This window comes from Amblyomma americanum, chromosome 1, assembly GCF_052857255.1.
Source record: "Amblyomma americanum isolate KBUSLIRL-KWMA chromosome 1, ASM5285725v1, whole genome shotgun sequence".
In the NCBI taxonomy this organism is placed as follows: Eukaryota; Metazoa; Arthropoda; class Arachnida; order Ixodida; family Ixodidae; genus Amblyomma; species Amblyomma americanum.
The window spans coordinates 27,850,612-27,871,443 of NC_135497.1; the positions used below are offsets into that span (position 1 = coordinate 27,850,612).

A 20,832-nucleotide genomic window follows, 5' to 3' on the forward strand; every position below is an offset into this window, starting at 1 on the left:
GCCTTTGACCGAGTTCAAGCAAGGCAGTAGGCAGAAGATGGGATTTCTGTTATGCTTTCTGCCCATATTCACTCCTTTACAGGAGTGCTTGGATGTTACATTAGCGTATTTCCATGGCTGTGTAAAAACACCACTCCAAATGCAATAACGTGCTAAAAGCGCTGTGCGACAGAAATAACGGTACAGAAGTAGGGCAGAAGACGTCGGCCCAAACCGGGCGTCTTAGTGGTGTAGCTGTGTGCTGGCTGATAAACTCATTTTAATGCTTTAAAGTCATGTTTTCATGACATTCAAACTCCCGTAAAACAGTGTCTTGCATTGTTATGTTCCCATGTTCACGTTGAATTCTTGTGGCTGAAGCCTACGCAGGTGGGAGCTCTCTTCACCTTCCTGGCGAGACAGTTGGCACGACCGGACAACAAGCTTATTGTGGACCGGCTTCTCTTCGAACAGGTGAGTTGCAGTCAGACAAGATCTCTGCTGGCAGCTAGCCTGCATAGCCTGCTTACAGCCCCTGCCACTTACGAATATAGCATTCAGTGGTCAGCAGCAGTGAAGAACATATTATCTGTGGTTCTAAAAAATGAGATAAAAACGTGCCACCCAGTTCGCTCCCACTGAATCTGTCGGCTGCAGAATGCATTCCCTTTAAATAGGGGGGCCACAAACAACCCAAGTGAGGAGAGACAAAGAATAGGGCAGGAGAAGACAAGGAAAAAGCAAGCATGCTCGCAACCAGGGCTGGGCACTATGCTTAAAAAAAGTATCTCTGATATCGATACCCGATGCCCTCAGAAATTGTATTTCCGATACTGGGTCCGTATTCCGGGTGGCTGAAGAACAGGTGTAAATCCTCCCAGAATGATGACCAGCTCACATCCAGCGTCCGCTGCCGCTTTTGATATATCTGTGGAAGGAGTACAGGATGAGCATGCTGTGGGGCTTTAGCAGTGCAACTGGACACCTGCACCACGTGACAAGAAACTTTTCGAGGACAGTTTTGTCATTAAAAAATCTTTTTCATTAACCCGCACAATAACTTTAGGTGGAAACTTTTCCTTGGTCGGCATCGTTTTCCTCTTGAACAGAAGAAAGGGTGGTAGCTTAATTATGCCCATCTGCAGTACAGCACCACATGACCTTGAAACTGTTGTGCATGTTGCCTGTAGTCAGCAGGCGGGCCTGGCATTCCCCTTTCCTGGACACTGTCCTCTTACCGGGCATGTCAGACCAGACTGGAGTCTGGTCTGCGTTGCAGATTTGACCAAGCAGGAACAAATGTTTTGCCCTCAGATCACTCGCGAAGTGCAGAAACGTGTGCTAATTCTCTTCATAGCTTCAGGCAACTTTGGTATGCAGTCATGTGTCGCCTTAGGCTCAGGTTGTTCTGTGTCATGATGCTCGTCACCATTTCTTTCACACTTTAAACTTTGGTTTGTGACAGGAATGGCGAGTAGTAGCGCATGCAGAGATCTTGATTCTTTGTTTTCTCCATTCCCTCACGCACATTTCTGACACATCAAACTTCCTCCTGCGGCGACGTTGTTTTCTGACTCCACATAGAGGATTGCTTGTCGCTTGAAAGCCGTGCTGTATTGTTGCCGAGGTTGCAATGGCAGCTTAAGAGTCCGTCGGGCAGACACAAACCATACTCACCACTTCTTGTGACTGCCTCCTTGGCGAAGCGAAATGCAGAAATGGCAGAAAAGGCATGCGAAACACACGAAAACGTTTCTGCATGCATGTGACTGTTCACGTGGTTTACCATATTTACTCTAAATTTTCAAACCTCTAATTTATTGCACGGGTATATAAAAAAAACAAACTTTTACTCGCATATTTTGTGCACAAGGCAAGACTGGGAATACAGTAAAACCTCGTTAATTCGAACTCGAGGGGGACCGGAAAATTGTTCGAATTAAGCGGAGTTTGAATTAACGAGCGGGCGCTAAAAAAAGCGGCCATCACGCCCGGCAGCACGGGCCGAAGCTAAAACAGGCATATCTGAGATCGTAATCTCTTACTACGCGCTACTACACATTTGCGGCGGGCGATTGCGCGAATTAAAATCATAGAGCCCGAATGTCGAAGGAAATAAAGTTAATTTGTTTATGCGGTTGGAGCTAACATCAAAATGCATTCGCGTAAGCAGCAAGCTTAATGATTAAATATGACACTATGCTATCAAAAACATCTTTAACAGCAGATTGGCAAAGCATGTCAAAGAGAAAAATAATCGGTGATGCGCATTTGTTTTCGTTTTCTTTGCCGTGACTCGACAAGCATCGTCTGCAACTTGCCCAACAGCTCAAACGCAGCGTCCGAATTATCATCGGCGGAGAAGTAGCGCGCAGCCAGATCGAGTGCTGACGCTGTTTCACATGCACTCGGGGGTGGCAATGGATCGTCGCCTCCGTCGGACTCGTCGTCGCTGTCAGCTGTGCTCGCCGCGCCCGAGTTGTGCGGCATCTGGTCACCGCAGGCCGCTTCAATAATCTCGGCATCGCTTAACGGCCCCGATGTCTCCACACCGCTGTCAACGTCTACGAAGCTCTGGAAGTCAACACCCTCCGATAAAGCAGCGTAGGCAGGGTGCAGCGCGACGGAGTCATCACACTGAGCATCCAGCTCTGCCGTGCTGCAGGCTTCTGGGCCTTCAATGAAGCCGCACTTTCGATAACAGTTCGCGACTGTGTCCGCCTTGACAGCATTCCACGATGTTGCCAGCATGTGGCAGGCTCCGAGGAGATTGACGTCGTACGATTTGCCGCTGTCCATACACACAAGAATCCGCTCTAGGAGATGGCGCCTGTACAGTGTTTGGAGGTTTTTAATAACCCCAAGGTCCATAGGCTGCAGCACAGCCGTAGTGTTTTTCGGCAGAAATGCCAGACGGATCGCCTTCAGTCCGCTGATGTCGCAATGGGCTGAACAGTTGTCGACGAACAACAGAACATTCCTGTTCTGTGCCGCGAACTTCCTGTCGAGTGTGCGCAGCCAATCCGTGAAAATTGCTCGCGTCATCCACGACTTTCTGTTGAAAGTATAATCAACAGGGAGAATTTTTAGCCCTTTAAAGCAACGAGGCTTTGCTGCTTTGCCTATAACTAGCAAGCGGCACCATTCCGTGCCAGTCGCGTTTGCGCACACCAACACCGTCACTCTTTCCTTGCTTCTCTTCCCGCCTGAACACGTGTCGCCTTTGTAACTGACAGTCTTGTTCAGCAGCAACTTAAAATAAAGCGCGGTTTCATCTGCATTGAACACATCGCTGAGCAAGTAATCGGCAAGGTAGTCCTTTAGTTGACCTGAGATCCAATTTTGACACGTTTCTTCATCGACTCCGGCTGCCTCTCCACAAACGCTTTTAAACGTAAGTCCGTGACGGGCCTTGAAACGCGACAACCAGCCTTCCGACGCGCTGAAGTCACTTATGCCCATCTGGCTGGCGAAGTCCACTGCCTTTGCGGCAATTATTGGTCCACTTAGCGGAATGTTCCTGCTGCGAACGTCCTTAATCCATGCCATTACAGCATCCTCCATCTCTGGATGAGCCGATGTTCTTAGTCGTTTCCGCGAGGGCTCCATCTCCTTTTGATACGCATTGAAGATAGAGTCCTTGTTCTTGAGGTATGTGGACAGCGTGCATTTCTTGACTGCAAACTTCTCTGCGATCGCTGTCTTTGTCAGGAGACCACGTTCGACGTCCTGTAATATCTCCACCTTCGTCTTCAAATCCTTTGCGGAGTACTTTCCTCGGTTTGCCATGATTGACACAGTCGATGAGACGTCACCAGCGAGACACCAAACAAACGAGGAATATCACGCAACACAAACTTCGCTAGACACCGCGGCAACAAAGACTAGGCGCAAGAGGGGCCGGGTGCTACGTGCAGGAAGAAGGAAAGGAAAGAGTCTTCGCTTCCCGAGCTGCACAAAAAAAGGGTACCGGAAGTCACGCGTTCTCGCAAGGGCTACTGGGAGAGTTTAGCCGACGGCGCAGCCAATAGAACGCTGGGCGCAGCGGCGTCGTCTGCTGCATGGGCAGGCGCGCTGTGACGGCGCCCAAGTAGAGGGAAGCGGGGGAACGGGGAGGGGAGGCCCGCTTGATTGAAACGTTTATTTCCATCAGAAAAAAAGCGCGGCTTCAAAAAAATGTGACGTAACCGCCTCTCCCGAGTACTTCCTTCCTCCATGGTCGCGTGCGTCTCCAATGTCACGACCGCCTCGGCGCAGCGGAAACCTGCAACGGCTTGCGCCGGAGCCACCGTGGCCGGAGCATAGGCGGCGCCCGCGGTAGGGTGGCTACCCGCGTGACCGCGCGTCAGCCAAAAATAGACAAGCCAATGCTTCGATGCTCCGGCAGCGAAAACCTGCTACGGCATGCACCGGAGGGTATGTTCGGGCAACGAAATTCACGTCTCACCTCGTGCGTGCTGACATGCGTGCTGGCTTATTTTTTTTCTCATCATTCTGCATTTTTTTTAAATTTTCAGCGCTTTGTATTTGCTGCTAGGTGACTTCTATATGCGAGGAGCAATGCCAGCCATCGGCGCCTAGTTCGAATTAACCGACGTGGATACCGGCATATTCGAATTATCGGGAGTTTTGACCCATTGAAATACACAGGGCTTTGCCGGGACCCGGCCGTCAGTTCGAATTAACCGGAAGTTCGAATTAAGCGGTTTCGAATTAACGAGGTTTTACTGTATTAGCGCAGCCGCGTCGCCATGTGTTTCCAGTAACCTCTGGCGCTCGAATCCGAAACTGAGGAATCATTGGCTGTTGTGTTTGCTGCTAGTCAGCCGGCCCACATACAGTAGTGCTGTTTTGTTGCCTGTTATCTATACTTGTCTCAAACTGCTTGCTTTGCACGTTTATTGCTTTGAGCTGCGCATTCCTGTTCAAATTCCTGTGCATTCAAAATCTTGTTTTTTAAGCAGACTCACTTTCGCGCCGTGTCTGACAACTATTACGTAATTATGCGCGTGCACGGGGCGTGATATCCGCTGCTCAGTCGAAACGACTTTTGACCCCACACTTTTAAGTCGCCTTTGCAGTTCCGTGTATAGGTCAACTCTTATTACTGATTATAATTCGACTTCCTACCTTTGGAAGGTCATTATTTTACACAAAAACGTAGGCTCGTAATCATCAGTATTTCCTCAAACTGCCAGTCCGAAAGAGCTCCACGATGCAGCTGTGCTTCAAGCAAGGCAAAGCAAAGCCTTTCTACAGAAGTTTAAGAGCACCTTGCTGCGTAGTGTTTTATGAAAGTCCTTTTTATCAACAGACAAGAGTAATAAATAGCCACGTCGACTTGAGGATCCTTGAGGTATAGTTAAGAAACTCGTTTCACTAGTGCCTCTTGTCCTGTAAGCTCCTGAGCATGAAGGCAAAAGTTTTCGGTTTCTCTTGGCTACCACTGCAACTTGAAACAACGGTGAAGGGGTATTTTTTGTGCCGTAATGGTGAGCTTGTCTTTTCGTTCCTTGTGTCACTGATTATACAGATGCACTATATATATATATATGTCGTCCACCTGCCAAACAATGAGCGTAGGTAGAAATACGAATGACGGGGCTGACGGCATTTTCATCGTCTCTTCCTAATTCCTTTTTTCAGTGCGCTACCACCTGAGCGAGCGCCGCCTGCCCAGAGTCTGACTCACAGCAGCCTAAAATTTGCAACATATTTTTTTTTTTATTGAGTATCGAGTATTGTTAAATACAGGATACACTTAAAATGTATCTTCGATACCGAAACTCCGATCCTTTAATTTTGGGCAAGCAATACTAAATACTGATGCACAAAATGTATCTAAAGATAGTATCGAAGGTACATGTATCTTCGATTTGTTTGGATGTTTGTTGAAGAGGCTGTAAGAAACAAATGAAGTGAGGACAGATGGAGAGGAGGACAGTGTGCCACATGATTTCACCTTGTATTAAACAGCCCGTAAAAGTAATCGAAGTGCAATTAGCAGCTTGCAAATTTCGTCATTAGATAGTGATAAAGAGAGACCAATTAGGGGGAGACGTGGATCTTGAAATGGCAAAAAATGTGAAAACTTTGATTTATCGAAAATGGCGTATTCGTGTTCAATATACTCTTAAGTACCTACGTACAAAGTTTCAAATTTGACCTCCAACTACTAAAGTATCGATATATTTGAAACATCCGAAGTGCCTAATTGGTGATTTTGAAGCAAAATGCAGTATAAATTCACGTCCATCACTTCCCCCATCTGCGTCCTTGATAGCCACCATCATGGTCTTGTTCGAAAGCTGGCACTCTCGCCTGAGGTATGGTTTGCCCAAGTCGAGGCCCAGTTTTTTCTCGTGCACATCACGCAAGACTGGACCCACTATGATTATGTCGTCGCCCACCTCGATGCCCGCTACGCCAACGAGGTCCGGGATATCCTTGCCAACCGACCAACGGCCAACCTTTACAAACACCTCAAGACTGAACTCATCCGCCGCCTGTCACTCTCGGAAGACCAGAAGGTGCGACAACTACAGTCCGCAGAACTTGCCGAGCGCAAGCCTTCGCAGCTCCTCCGCCACATGCGTGCTCTCGCGGGCAACATGCAAGTCCAGGATTGCATACTGCGAGCACTTTAGCTTCAACAACTTCCACCGCACATCCAGGCAATTCTGCAGGCTCAGCTTACGCTACCTCTTGCGCTAAATGCGCCTCAAAGGAGCATGCTTCTGAAAACTGTGAAGGAGCAGCACTTTGCTGTGCAAACTGTGAAGGTGATCACCCCGCATATTCAAGGTCATGTAAAACATGGAAGAGTGAGAAAGAGATAATTACAGTGAAGACAAAACAAAACATCACTTTCAAGGAAGCGAGACGACTATTCCACGCGAAGAACCTTTTCACCTTCTCCGCAAAAACAAACTTTGCTGATGTGGTGCACAGGGGCGGTGTGCACCACACAGCACTCTGGCATCTGCCCTGGCCGCTTTTACTGAGCCTACGGCAGGGCCATCCACGCCCCAGGAAGAGACAGTGAAGGCTGCTCTGCCATCTCCAAAGCAGGGAGTCCTGGCAAACTGGTCGGCACCCCGCAGGACTTCCCCCCGACGGGGAGGGTCTGATACTAACACATCAGCGGCTTCACGGTCCTCCAGCACCTCTTGTGAGGTGATGGATATAACTCCCACTCCGCCTGCTTTGCAGCGACGGAACACCTCTCTCGAGCGAAAAAAAGACAGAGCCCTGATAACGGGCCCAGAATAGTACTGTAAAAACCGGGCTATAGGTCGGACCGGAATATAGGTCGGCCCCCCAACTAAACAATTCTAAAAATGAAAAAAATCTTTTTCAATGGAAAAAGGGCCAAAAGACACCCTTACCTTGAAACAAATGCGACTCAACAGGTTACACAATGGTGACAGTATTTATTTTCATTTAAATGCTGCTCGTATGTACACCCGGCCAATTTTTTAACAGTATCGCGCGCCCTTCCTCTTCATGAATCGCTGCACTGAGGATGGCGAGCCCTTGACTTGCGCCCTCGTTAGTCTAGAGGCACGCGCAATCTCTACCGCTTTCACGCGGATGCATTCGGCAGTCACAGGCAGCGATCTTGCACGCAGCGCAACCTTTACTTCCAATTCTGGATACGCTGTGGTCCGCCCACGAAATGATGTTTTCTCCTGGTTGCTGCAAGTTGTGCCGCATTCACGCGTATGCATTCGGCAGTCGCAGGCAGCGATCTTGCTCGCAGCGCAACTTTTCCTTCCAATTCTGGATACGCTGCGGTCCGCCCACGAAATGATGTCTTCTTCTGGTTGCTGCAAGTTGTAATACTCAGCTTCTGCCTCTGCCAGTACTGAATGCTCTTTTCGGATACTCCAAATTCCCGCCTTGCCGCCAGGTTGCTGTGAGCTTCTGCGCTCTCAATCGCATTTTTCTTGAAGGCGACGGGGAATTGCCGTCCGCTTCCACTCAATTTGAAACAAAATGTGAAAAAGCATCCTTTTAACGAAATAGCTTTGCAACGACAGAAATGCAAAATGGCTGTGCGACAACGTCGCCGCGCTGCTGCTGATGGCGATGGTGATGGAGGCTGTTCACTTCAGCCACCATTGTTTCAAGACTTCCGTGGTTTTTCCACCAATGACTGGTATATAAGACGGGAGTCGACTTTTCGCCATGGTTTTTTGAAAAGAAGTTCGACCTATATTCTGGTTTTTACGATAAATTCCTTCCGTTCCTTTCCGTGCTCAAGAAATCAAACTTAGCACAAAAACTTGAGGCAGTTATGGTTAGCATCGTTACCTACAAAATGATAACGATATGCTCTTTATATCTTCCCCCACACATCACATCAACAATACAAGATTTAGAAGGCCTGTTTAATGAACTGCCTGAGTCATATCTGGTAGTTGGCAATTTTAACACTCACTCCCCATTTTGGGGATGTGAACGCTGTGACTCTTGGGGCCAAATAATCGAAGATTTTATCCTCGCAAATAATCTCTGTCTTTTAAATACGGGAAAAGCCACGTATTGTTGCCCAAGCTCAGCAAAAGTGAGCTTCTTCAATTTAGCTTTCACATCACCATCTCTTTTTAATGATTTTAAATGGGATGTTTTAAATGACTCTGTGGGAAGTGATCACCTACCCACTGTCATCAGGATCTCATCTTCTACTCCAGTCTTCCCCACAAGACCACGGTGCTGGAAAATTCACCTCGCCGACTGATCACTTTTTACAGAAAGTGCCACTCGAGAAAAAGAATTTTCTGAAGACCTCAGCATAGATGAAATTAATGAAAGGTTTACTACATGCATAATATCAGCTGCAACACTCGCTATACCACAAACGACTGGACTCGTACAGAAGAAACACAAAGTATGGTGGACACAAGAATGTACACTGGCAAAAAAACATCAAAACAAAGCATGGGGCACCCTCCGTCGGTACCCCACTGCAGAGAACTTACTTTCCTTTAAGAGGGCCAAGGCAAGAGCACGGTACATGCGCAGGAATGCAGAGAAACCCTCCTGGCAGAAATATGTGTCCTCAATCAATAGTTCAATACCGTCAAAGAAAATGTGGGAAAAAGTTCGTAAATTCACTGGTGACCATACTCTCTTCACACTTGCGCTTTTGACAACACCCGGTACACAAACATCGTTAGAACAGGCCAATATATTGGTCGAGCATTTTGCTGAAGTCTCAAGGTCATCCCACTACACAAACACATTCCAGAAACACGAAGCTATAGCTGAAAAACAAAAGCTTCCATTTGGAGCAGGCATGCATGAAGACTACAACCAGCCCATCACACTCCAGGAATTAAATAGGGTATTATCTTCCAGTAAAAAGGCAGCACTAGGCCCAGACAATGTGCATTGCAATATGCTTGCCCATCTCTCTGATGCTGCTGTACAGGCACTGTTGAAATCCTTCAATAAAATATGAATAACTGGCAGAATACCTGAGGAGTGGAAGGAACCAGTCATAATACCTTTTCTGAAACCCAGAAAACCACCAACAAGTCCTGGCAATTACAGACCGATAGCTCTCACCAGCTGCGTTGCTAAATCTTTTGAAAGTGTAATAAACATTAGACTTACCTTCGTACTCGAATCTCGACAACTATTAGATATACATCAATGTGGATTCAACAAAGCATGCTCGACCACTGATCACCTTGTCCGCCTAGAAAACACCATCCGGGAGGCGTTCATCCAAAAACAGCACTGTATCAGGGTCTTCTTCGATCTGGAGAAGGCCTACGATACCACGTGGAAGTTCGGCATCCTCCGTGACCTAGCAGAGCTAGGTATCCGAGGCAGGATGCTGAACTGCTTGAACGACTTCCTGGCTAACCGCACATTTAGAGTCCGTCTACGAGCAACTCTGTCAATGACATTCACACAAGAGAATGGCGTACCCCAGGGATGCATTTTAAGTATGACACTCTTCATAGTAAAAATTAATTCTGTAGCCAAAGTAATACCCAAGTCCGTAATGTATTCAGTTTATGTAGATGACCTACAGATAGCATGCACTTCCTCTATCATATCATCCTGCAGGAGACAAATACAAATCATGCTAAATAAACTGGCTGCCTGGGCAGAGAAAAATAGATTCAAGTTCTCTCCTCAAAAAACAGTAGCTGTTCTGTCCTCATTACGACGAGGCCTGCAGGTCGATCCCAACCTGTGCTTGAATCAAACCACACTGCCAGTCAAACAAGAACATAAAATTTTAGCCGTCACTTTTGACAAGAAACTTACATTTCTACCACACATTAACAGCCTTAAAAAGAAAGCACCCCAAGCCCTCAATGTATTAAAGGTGCTATCGCGAAAACGTGGGGGTCCTATATAGCATGCTTATTACACATCTCCAAGCTGGACTATGGGTGCATAGTATACGGTTCAGCAAGAGCATCCTACTTTAAACGACTGGACCCTGTTTATAATCTTAGTCTGTGCCTATCAACTGGCGGCGCATATAGGACATCCCTGGTAAAGTCTTTATATTGAAGCAGCTAATGAGCCTGCACAAGAGGATAGAAGAGTCACACTTAACATGTGCATACATCCTAAAAACTCGTTCTCTTCCTAAACATCTCTGCTATCCCATTGTTACCAAGTGCCCATCTAGAAGGTTATTCAACAATAAACCACATTTTATCGGGCCACTAATAATGCACTTCGAAGATAAATGCGAAGAGGTAGCAGCACTGGATGCCCTACCGAATATTGCACAAAGACGTGAATATCTGCCCCCATGGTACAGCCTCCCTTCGGTGTGTGACTTCACACTGACACACGTAAACAAAGAGGAAATGCCACACGAGCACATACTACAAGAATTCTTTGCACTACTAGAAAAATATGACACCTTCACTGAATTTTACACTGATGGCTCAAAAACAGTCATGTTGGAAGTGCAGTAATTCAAGAAAAAAATGATACAACTGCCTCAGTATGCATCAGTTTTTACTGCCGAGTGTCATGCCATCTTTGTAGCCGCAGAACAAATAGTAAAAGAAAACATTAAAAATATCGTCATTTACGCCGATTCACTGAATATGCTCAAAGCACTGCACTCTAGAAATGCTGCTGAACCCATAACAGGAAACATCATACATAACGTAGTTAAAATCACAAAGCAAAAACATAACATTATATTCTGCTGGGTACCTAGCCATGTTGGAATTGTCGGTAATGAGAGAGCATATGCATGCACAGCGCAAGCTCGAATTGGTCAAATAAAACAAGTTAACATACCACACAGGGATTTATTGAAATTAGTGCACAGTAAACTCAGAAATAAGTGGCAGGTTGCATGGGAAGAACAGGCAAACAACAAACTGAATTCTATAAAGCCCGTTTTAGGAGATTGGAAATCATTTAGACAGCAAGAACGTTTCACTGAAGTTATTTTATGTCGGCTACACATTGGAACACACACCTTATACACAACTTCTTACTGACAAAGCAAGACTGCGAAATGTGTGGCGATGAACTCACGGTGAGCCAAATTTTAATTTCATGTACATAACTGGAACAACTGAGGAAAAAATATTTTACAACATTCTACAGTGAATACATCCCATTGCACCCCAAGGTGCTTTTAGGTGATCAAGCACTGGTTTATTTTTCAAGTATTTTTAAGTTTCTTAGAGAAGCCAATGTTTTAAACAAACACTAGTTATAAAAAGCGTAACATTTAACAAAAACCTTTCCTTGTTTTTGGCACATCATAGCCTCAGCTGCTTTTGCACCATTAAAATAAATATAACTAACTTAAGACCTTCGTCGTTTCCTTGGCATGCTGAACTTTTACAGCCGTTTCTTGTCACATGCAGCCGACTACCAGGCTCCCCTCCATGATGCCTTAGCTGGTCTACGAGGAAACCAACCCGTCACATGGACACCTGCTTTAACGCAACTTTTCGAAGAATGCAAAGATGCTCTCTGCACTGCAACACTCCTCTCTCATCCCGTGCCAGATGCTGCTTTGGGGCTCTTCACGGACGCCTCTAACTTCGCCATCAGCACCGCCCTTATGCAACGCGTAAACAACACCTGGCATCCCTTGGCGTTCTTCTCCAAGAAACCCTCAGCTCGGAAAACGACCCCTTCTGCAGCCAGTCCCACCAACAAAACCACGACCCCCGCCCCGTCGAGTTCGCCATCTTACTAGAGAACTTCTGACGGTATACAACACTTCAACACTTCTGCCACATTCTCGAAGCACATCACTGCACTATCTACACCGACCATAAACCTCTGACCTACACCTTCTCTCAACGCCGCGACAAACTCCCGCCAGTCCAGCAAAACCAGCTTTCGTTCATGGCCCAGTTTACCACTGACATCCAACATGTCAGCAGGAAGGACAACGTGGTCGCTGACGCGCTTTCACGTGTGGCAGCTATCAGCTCTTCGCGGATGTCAGCTGACGTCCTCACCTAAGCTCAGACTACGAACGTCGAACTGCAAGAACTTCTTAAGGGCTGGTCCTCACTACAGCTGCAACAAGTCCCCATACCTGGATCGACAATGACTATCTACTGCGACATGTCAACAGCACGAAGCAGGCCTTACGTGCCCCTTTCCCATTGCCGTGGCCTCTTCAACCAGCTGCATAATCTCTGCCATCCCGGCATACGTGCCTCTACACGCCTCGTGGCCAACCGCTATGTCTAGCCCTCCATACAGCGCGATTGCCGCACTTGGGCACGCTCCTACATTCAGTGCCAGCGTGCTAAAGTCACCAGGCATGTCACTTCACCGCTCGGAGCATTCCCCATTCCCCCAGCACTCTGGTCGGTTTCAACACATCCACCTTGATATCATAGGGCCCTTTCCTCCAGCTGAACCCTGTCGCTACTGCCTTACTGCCATCGATCGGTATACTCGATGGTCTGAGGCATGGCCCCTCGAGGGAGTCACCGCGGAAGTCGTCGCCTCAGCCTTCTTCACCAGCTCTGGATTGTTCGCTTCGGGCCCCCTCGCCGTGTCACTGCCGACCAAGGACGACAGTTCGAATCGCACCTTTTCAGGCTCCTCGGGCTGACCATCAGGTTCAAGTGCTTGAGGACCACCAGCTACCACCCCGCGCCAACAGGATGATCGAGCGTTTCCACCAACAGATCAAACCAGCCATCATGTGCCACCCGGACTCAACCCGGCTCGAAGCCATCCCAGCAGTTGTCCTAGGTCTTCGCGCCACCTTCAAGCTGGACATTCAGGCTACACCCGCAGAGCTCATCTATAGGGAACCACCCTGTCCCCCAGGCGAATTTCTTGCCGCACCGCCATCCACCACCGCGACGTCAGATCCCACAGATTTAGTCACCTGGCTCCGACGCACCATCGCTGCCCTCCGCCCGTCACATGCAGCTCACCACTGTAAGACTGCCCCTTTCGTCTTCAAGGATCTTGCAATGTGCACGCACACTTTTATCCGCGACGACACCATCCGCAGGCCTTTCCAGTCACCTTACAGTGGACCCTATCCTATTCTCTGTCGCGACGACAAAACCTTCACCTTCCGCATTAATGGGAACAACGTCCGCGTCTCTATCGACCGGCTGAAGCCAGCCTACATCGATCCCGCCGAGCCAGGAAATACCAGTGCACCCACAGGCGTCTATTTACGACCCCCGACATTGCAGCCTGCTGCTGTCACTACACGCCATAGACGTCGGGTACGCTGCACAGATTTTTACAAGCCTTGAGGGCTCTCCACTCCGCGGTGAAGGGGGCGGGGGTGATGTGGCAACACACACTGCGCATATTTCCGCGCAGCCTCTGCCTTGTTATCATTTGGCCCAGCGTAACACAGCCACACGCTGGACTGCGTTACCGATAAAACACAGCGCCACTGCTGCGTCACCCAAGGCATGCGTCACCGACGGTGGCTACAAAAACAGGCTGCCCAGCTGGGAAGAGCGGCTTTCTTCCTTCCGCTACCGAGACGAGCGTAGCATCGGTATGCTCGTCCACTACCATTGCTAATGGAATAAACAGTTATGTTTTTATGTTGGGATTCGTCCTTCAGCAGAAACGACATCCCACAATAGTGTAGCTGCATTCTGTATATAGTAAAGCATACCTATACCAAATTTCATTGTGATGCGACAAGCATACCGTATAAACTCGTGCAAGGGCCTCAGTTTAAAAAAAAAATACAGGTGTGAATTTTGAATGTGCGTACTATACAGAAATTAGAAAAAAACTAGAGGGGACACTCAGCTCTGCCTTAAGGGTATGGAGCGGTAGCGTTAATGGATTAATGCTAGGCACGTGCAAATAGTGGTTTTTTGGTTCGAAGCAAGATTGAATCGAGTAGTAATTTTCTACCAATAATTTTGCAGCGAATATTTTGAATACTTCTAGCACACAAAAAAGCATCAGTGGCATAATAAGCATGTTCAAAATCATGCATTTTTCAAAGACACAAGGTTATTAATTATTAGGGGTTTGCGAATATTCAAAATTTCGGATACGAATCGAATATGTTTGATATTCGATTCGTATTCGAAAATTGATATTCGTGAATTTCTGAATATTAAAAAATTCCCGATCGCCGTGCGTGGCATCGCCGTGTTCGGGGAAAAGGGGATCCTGGTGGTTGAGCTGATGCCGAGCGTTTGGACCCTTAAGGCCCCTTGGCGGAGGCAACACACCACTTTGGCCCCAGCTTCCTGCAGACGGCACCTCCGGCCTGACCCGACCGGGGGGAATCGGCAGTCGCCTTTTCCTATCTTCCTCTCCATCTTTCACTTTCCTATCTCTGTCTCACAACTCTCCTATATCCTACTCGCTTCTTGGTTTTTCCTTCTTTCCTGGCGGCGAGGGTTAACCTTGTGCGACCAACTACCCTGAGTTGCATCATATTTGGTTATAGTTGAGGTGTACAGCTGGCATGGGCAGGACTTGCTATCAAGTTCCTGTCCCGTCCCCTTGTTGGACTCCGTGGTGGGTGGCTGGCACCATGACCGAAAAACAGTTTTTTTATGGCTCCCCAACTTTCAAAACCTGATCGCTCTCTCAAAAGAGGGCGGAACGAGGCAGACAACTTCTTTCAAAAAAGAAAAGTAACTTTCCCCAAATATCATGTGATCCACAGTGAACAACAAGATAAACAGGCAAGAATAATATCCCCCTTCCTTGTGTCAAAGTGCTTGACTGAAACCCTAGGCATTGGCTATAAGCTGTCAAAACTGGCCAGCGGCAACTTATTGCTCGAACTGTGTGACAATGTCCAACATTCTAAGCTCTCCAACCTAACGTCCATAGGGGAAATCCCGGTCTCCGTGACTCCTCATCGCTCACTAAACACTGTCCGAGGCGTAATATCGGAAAATGATTTTCTTCACATAACTGAAAAAGAAATGCTCGAAGGGCTCATCGACCAAGACGTCATAGATGTCCACCGAATCAAAATCCGGAAGGACAACAAGGAAATAGACACAAAACACATGATCCTGACGTTCAACACCAGCACCCTGCCCGACACAATCGACGTGGGATATTTGAAAATCAATGTAAGACCATACATACCAAACCCTCGCAGGTGTTGCAACTGCCAAAGGTTCGGCCACGGCTCACAGAGTTGCCGCGGTCGCAAAACTTGCGCAAATTGTGCCTCGAACGATCACCAGTCTGATGTATGTGACGCAGCCCTGTGCTGTGCAAACTGTGAAGGAGAACATGCCGCATACTCCAGGGCGTGTCCGTCCTGGAAGAAAGAAAAAGAGATAATCACCATAAAGACAAAAGAAAACATTTCTTTTAAAGAAGCGAGAAGGCGTTTTGCGCTTACAAACACATTCTCCTTCACAGCAAAACAAAACTTCGCTGATGTGGTGCGCAGGGGCGTAGCACCACACAGCACTCCGGCACCTGCCAAGGCCGCTCCCACCGAGCCTATGGCAGGGCCATCCACGCCCCAGGCAGGGTCAGCGAAAGCTGCCCTGTCACTGCCAAAGCAGGGACCGCCGGTCCATGGGTCGGCATCCCGCAGGACGTCCCCCTGTCGGGAGAGTCCTGAAACTAACACAACCGCGGCTGCGCGGTCCTCCAGCACCTCTGTTGAGGTGATGGATACAACACCCACTTCGCCTCCATTACAGCGGCGGAACAGCTCTCTTGAGCAAAAAAAAGACAGGCCCCTCATAACGGGCCCACCACATAAGTAAATCCCCTTTCATTTTCTCTCAAAAACACTAGCATGGCTTTTTTAATTCAATGGAATTGCAGAGGACTTATGCGGAATTATAGTGACATAACACATATTTTAGGGTCAATGTTACCCATAGTTTTATGTCTTCAGGAGACCAATCTTGGTCCACAACATGTGCGTATCCTGAAACTTTATCAAACTTTTAGACGCGATCGCGAGCAGGCAAATCGACTCTCAGGAGGCGTCGCAATTGTCGTCCAAAGCGGCGTCCCTGCTCGAGAAATCAAGCTCAATACAAAACTTGAGGCGGTTGCAGTCAGCATCGTGAGCTATGAAACACTAACAATCTGTTCCGTATACATTCCTCCACATTTTACATTAACAGTCCATGGTCTAGAAGAATTGATAGATGAACTTCCAGAGCCATATCTGGTAGTTGGGGATTTTAACGCTCACTCCCCTTTTTGGGGAAGCGAGCGCTGCGACTCTAGGGGGCAAACAATCGAAGATTTTATCCTCTCAAATAACATCTGTCTTTTAAATACAGGAAAAGCAAATTATTGTTGCCCAAGCTCGGCAAAAATGAGCTTTCTCGATTTAGCTTTCGCATCACCATCGCTTTTTACCGATTTTAAATGGGATGTTTTAAATGACCCTCTGGGAAGTGATCACCTACGCACTATGATCAGCCTCTCATCGTCTACTGCAGTCATCCCCACAAGACCACGGCGCTGGAAACTTCACCTCGCAGACTGGTCACTTTTTACAGCTAATGCCACACTAGAAAAAGAATTTTGTGAAGACCTCACCATCGACGAAATTAACGAAAAGTTTACTACATGCATAATATCGGCCGCTACACTAGCCATACCTCAAACAACAGGACTCGTACACAAAAAACAAAGTATGGTGGACACAAGAATGCACATTGGCAAAAAAACAACAAAATAAAGCTTGGGGCTCTCTGCGTCGGTATCCCACAGCGGAGAACTTAATTGCCTTTAAGAGGGCCAAGGCCAGAGCGCGATTCGTCCGAAGAAATGCCGAGAAGTCCTCGTGGCAGAAATATGTGTCCTCAATAAACAGCTCAATAACCTCAAAAAAAGGTGGCAAAAGGTTCGTAGATTCAGTAGTGATCATACCCCTTTCACACTTGCTCTATTGACTACACCTGGGACACAAACATTATTGGAAGAACAGGTCAACATACTGGGAGAGCATTTTGCTGCAGTTTCCAGTTCGTCCAATTACACAAAGACGTTCCAGAACTACAAAGCAATAGTAGAAAAACAAAAACTTCCATTTGCAGCAGGTATGCACGAGGACTACAATCAACCCATCACACTCCAGGAATTGAATATGGTTTTATCTTCCGGTAAAAAGACTGCGCCCGGCCCAGAAAATGTGCATTACACTATGCTTGCCCATCTCTCTAAGGCTGCCGTGCAGGCATTGTTGACATTCTTTAACAAAATATGGACAACTGGGAATATACCTGAGGAGTGGAAGAAAGCAATAATTGCACCTTTTCTGAAAGCCGGAAAACCACCAACAAGTCCTAACAATTACAGACCGATAGCCCTCACCAGCTGCATCGCTAAATCTTTCGAAAGCATAGTAAACATTAGACTGACCTTCACACTTGAATCTCGTCGACTCTTAGATTTACATCAATGTGGATTTAAGAAAGCATGCTCGACCACTGATCACCTTGTCCGCCTAGAAAACACCATCCGGGAGGCGTTCATCCACAAACAGCACGGTATCGGGGTCTTCTTCGATTTGGAGAAGGCCTATGATACCGCGTGGAAGTTCTGCATCCTCCATGACCTAGCAGAGCTAGGGATCCGCGGCAAGATGCTGAACTGCTTGAACGACTTCCTGACTAACCGCACATTCAGAGTCCGTCTGGGAGCAACTCTATCAATGACATTCACCCAAGAGAATGGCGTACCCCAGGGATGCATTTTAAGTACGACACTCTTTATAGTAAAAATGAATTCTTTGGCCAAAGTAATACGTAAGTCCATAATGTATTCAGTTTATGTAGATGACATACAGATAGCATACACTTCTTCCAACATACTGTCCTGCGAGAGACAAATACAAATCACACTACATACTGAAGAAGTTGGCGCGGAAAAACGAGGACAAGCGAGACAAACACAAATCACACTAACCAAACTGGCTGCTTGGGCAGAGAAAAATGGATTCAAGTTCTCTCCTAAAAAAACAGTACCTGTTCTGCCCTCATTACGACGAGGCCTGCAGGTCGATCCCAACCTGTGCTTGAATCAAACCACACTGCCAGTCAAACAAGAACATAAATTTTTAGCCGTCACTTTTGACAAGAAACTTACATTCCTACCACACATTAACAACCTTAAAAAGAAAGCATCCCAAGCCCTCAATGTATTAAAAGTACTCTGGCGAAAACGGTGGGGGTCCGATAGAGCATGCCTATTGCAAATATATCACTCTTTGGTGCGCTCCAAGCTGGACTACGGGTGCGTGGTATATGGTTCGGCAAGAGCATCCTACTTGAAACGACTGGACCCTGTTCATAATCTTGGTTTGCGCCTATCAACTGGAGCATATAGAACATCCCCGGTAAATAGTCTTTACGTTGAAGCTAATGAGCCCACACTAGAGGATAGAAGAGTCACACTAACATGCACATACATCCTAAAAACCCGTTCTCTCCCTAAACATCTCTGCTATCCCATTGTTACCAAGTGCCCATCTAGGAGATTATTCAATAATAAACCACATTTTATCAGGCCACTAATAATGCGCTTTGAAGATAAATGTGAAGACTTAGCAGTGCTGGACGCCCTACCTAATATTGCACAAAGACATGAATATCTACCACCATGGTACAGCCTTCCTTCGGTGTGTGACTTCACACTGACACACGTAAACAAAGAGAAAATACCACACGAGCACATACTACAAGAGTTCTTTGCACTACAAGAAAAATATAACACTTACACTGAATTTTACACTGATGGCTCAAAAACAGAAAGTCATGTCGGAAGTGCAGTAATTCATGCAACAAATGAAAAAATGATACGATTGCCACAGTATGTATCGGTATTTACTGCGGAGTGTTATACCATCTTTGTAGCTGTAGAACAAATAGTAAAACAAAACATAAAAAATAGCATCATTTACACCGATTCGCTGAGTATGCTAAAAGCGCTGCATTCTACAAACGCTGCTGAACCCATAATAGGAAAAATCATACATAACATAGTTAAAATTACAAAGCAAAAACATAACATTATATTCTGCTGGGTCCCTAGTCATGTTGGAATTTTAGGTAATGAGAGAGCAGATGCTTGCGCAGCACAAGCTAGAATTGGCCATATAAAACAAGTTAACATACCACAGAGGGGTTTTTCTAAATTACTGCACAGTAAACTCAGGAATAAATGGCAGATTGCATGGGACGAACAAACAAACAACAAACTACATTCTATAAAACCTGTTTTGGGAGAATGGAGATCATGTACACATCAGGAGCGTTTCATAGAAGTTATTTTGTGTCGACTACGCATTGGACACACACACCTTACTCACAACTTCTTACTGGCAAAAAAAGACAAACCTCTCTGCGAAATGTGTGGCGATGAACTCACGGTAAACCACATTTTAATTGTATGCATAAAACTGGAACAACTGAGGAAAAAATATTTCACAACATTGTACAATGAATACATCCCACTACACCCCATGTTACTTTTAGGAGATCAAGCACTGGTTGATTTTTCAAGCATTTTTAAATTTCTCAGAGAAGCCAATGTTTTATACAAACTTTAGATATAAAAAGCGTAACCTTTAACAAAAGCTCTAACCGTGTGTTTGGCGCATCATAGCCTCAGTTGCTTTTGCGCCATTAAAATCAATATAACTAACTAACCATTTTGTAAACTACGCTATGCGGAAAAGCCGACTTGCGGAATGCCGCAGGAGCCTCCTGAAGGGGAGCGTCGGCTAGTCACAATAGGGCAAGCGATTTTGTTAAAATCTCGCATATTGCATGGTGCACTGTGACCTGCACCCCTCTAACGGGCGTAACGGCAGGCGTGGCAACAATCGGAAGGCCTCTGTCGCTAGGGCAAAAAAATAGCTTGGCTGCATAGTTTCGGTTTCTGAGCTTCACCGCTGCCCCGCGGCAACTTCAAATGTCGGCCCTCGCATTCGCCGATAGTCCAATCCCAGCTCCGCTTGGCTTATTTTTTACCCATTTAAAAACCACCTCGCCGCTCCGATGTCAGTGTATGTTCCCCGGCCCCTTGCTTGCATTTGTGTTGTTCTTCCAGCACTCCAAAACGGGTGGCTTATCATGGGCTTACAGCTGTTAGCGCTATGGAGCCGCCTCATAAGGCCTTACTGCATCTTCAGCATTTTCGGCAGCATTTTTTTTTTTTCGGGGGGGCGGCAGGCAATTTTATTAACAGAGGCCTTCGGATGAACCGGGCATTTCTTCCGGTCCCTTGAACTCCGAATGAATGAGGTTTAATAGTCGTCATGTTATTTTTTTGTTGCCAGTCTTGTCGTTTTATGGATTTTGTTTTGCATAACCTCATTATAGTTTGGATACTGTTATGCTGGCTAATCAAGTAGTATACATGTCTGTGTACATCATGTTT

At 46.7% G+C, this 20,832-nt stretch overlaps 1 protein-coding gene across 1 annotated transcript in view; it reads left to right on the top strand.

Moving 5' to 3' along the window:
* The window catches only part of Vps8 (vacuolar protein sorting 8), a 201,730-nt gene that overhangs the window by 106,600 nt on the left and 74,298 nt on the right, over nucleotides 1-20,832 (top strand). Inside the window, 1 exon segment of the mRNA XM_077645110.1 lies at nucleotides 361-453. Coding sequence (XP_077501236.1) covers nucleotides 361-453 — 93 coding nt within the window.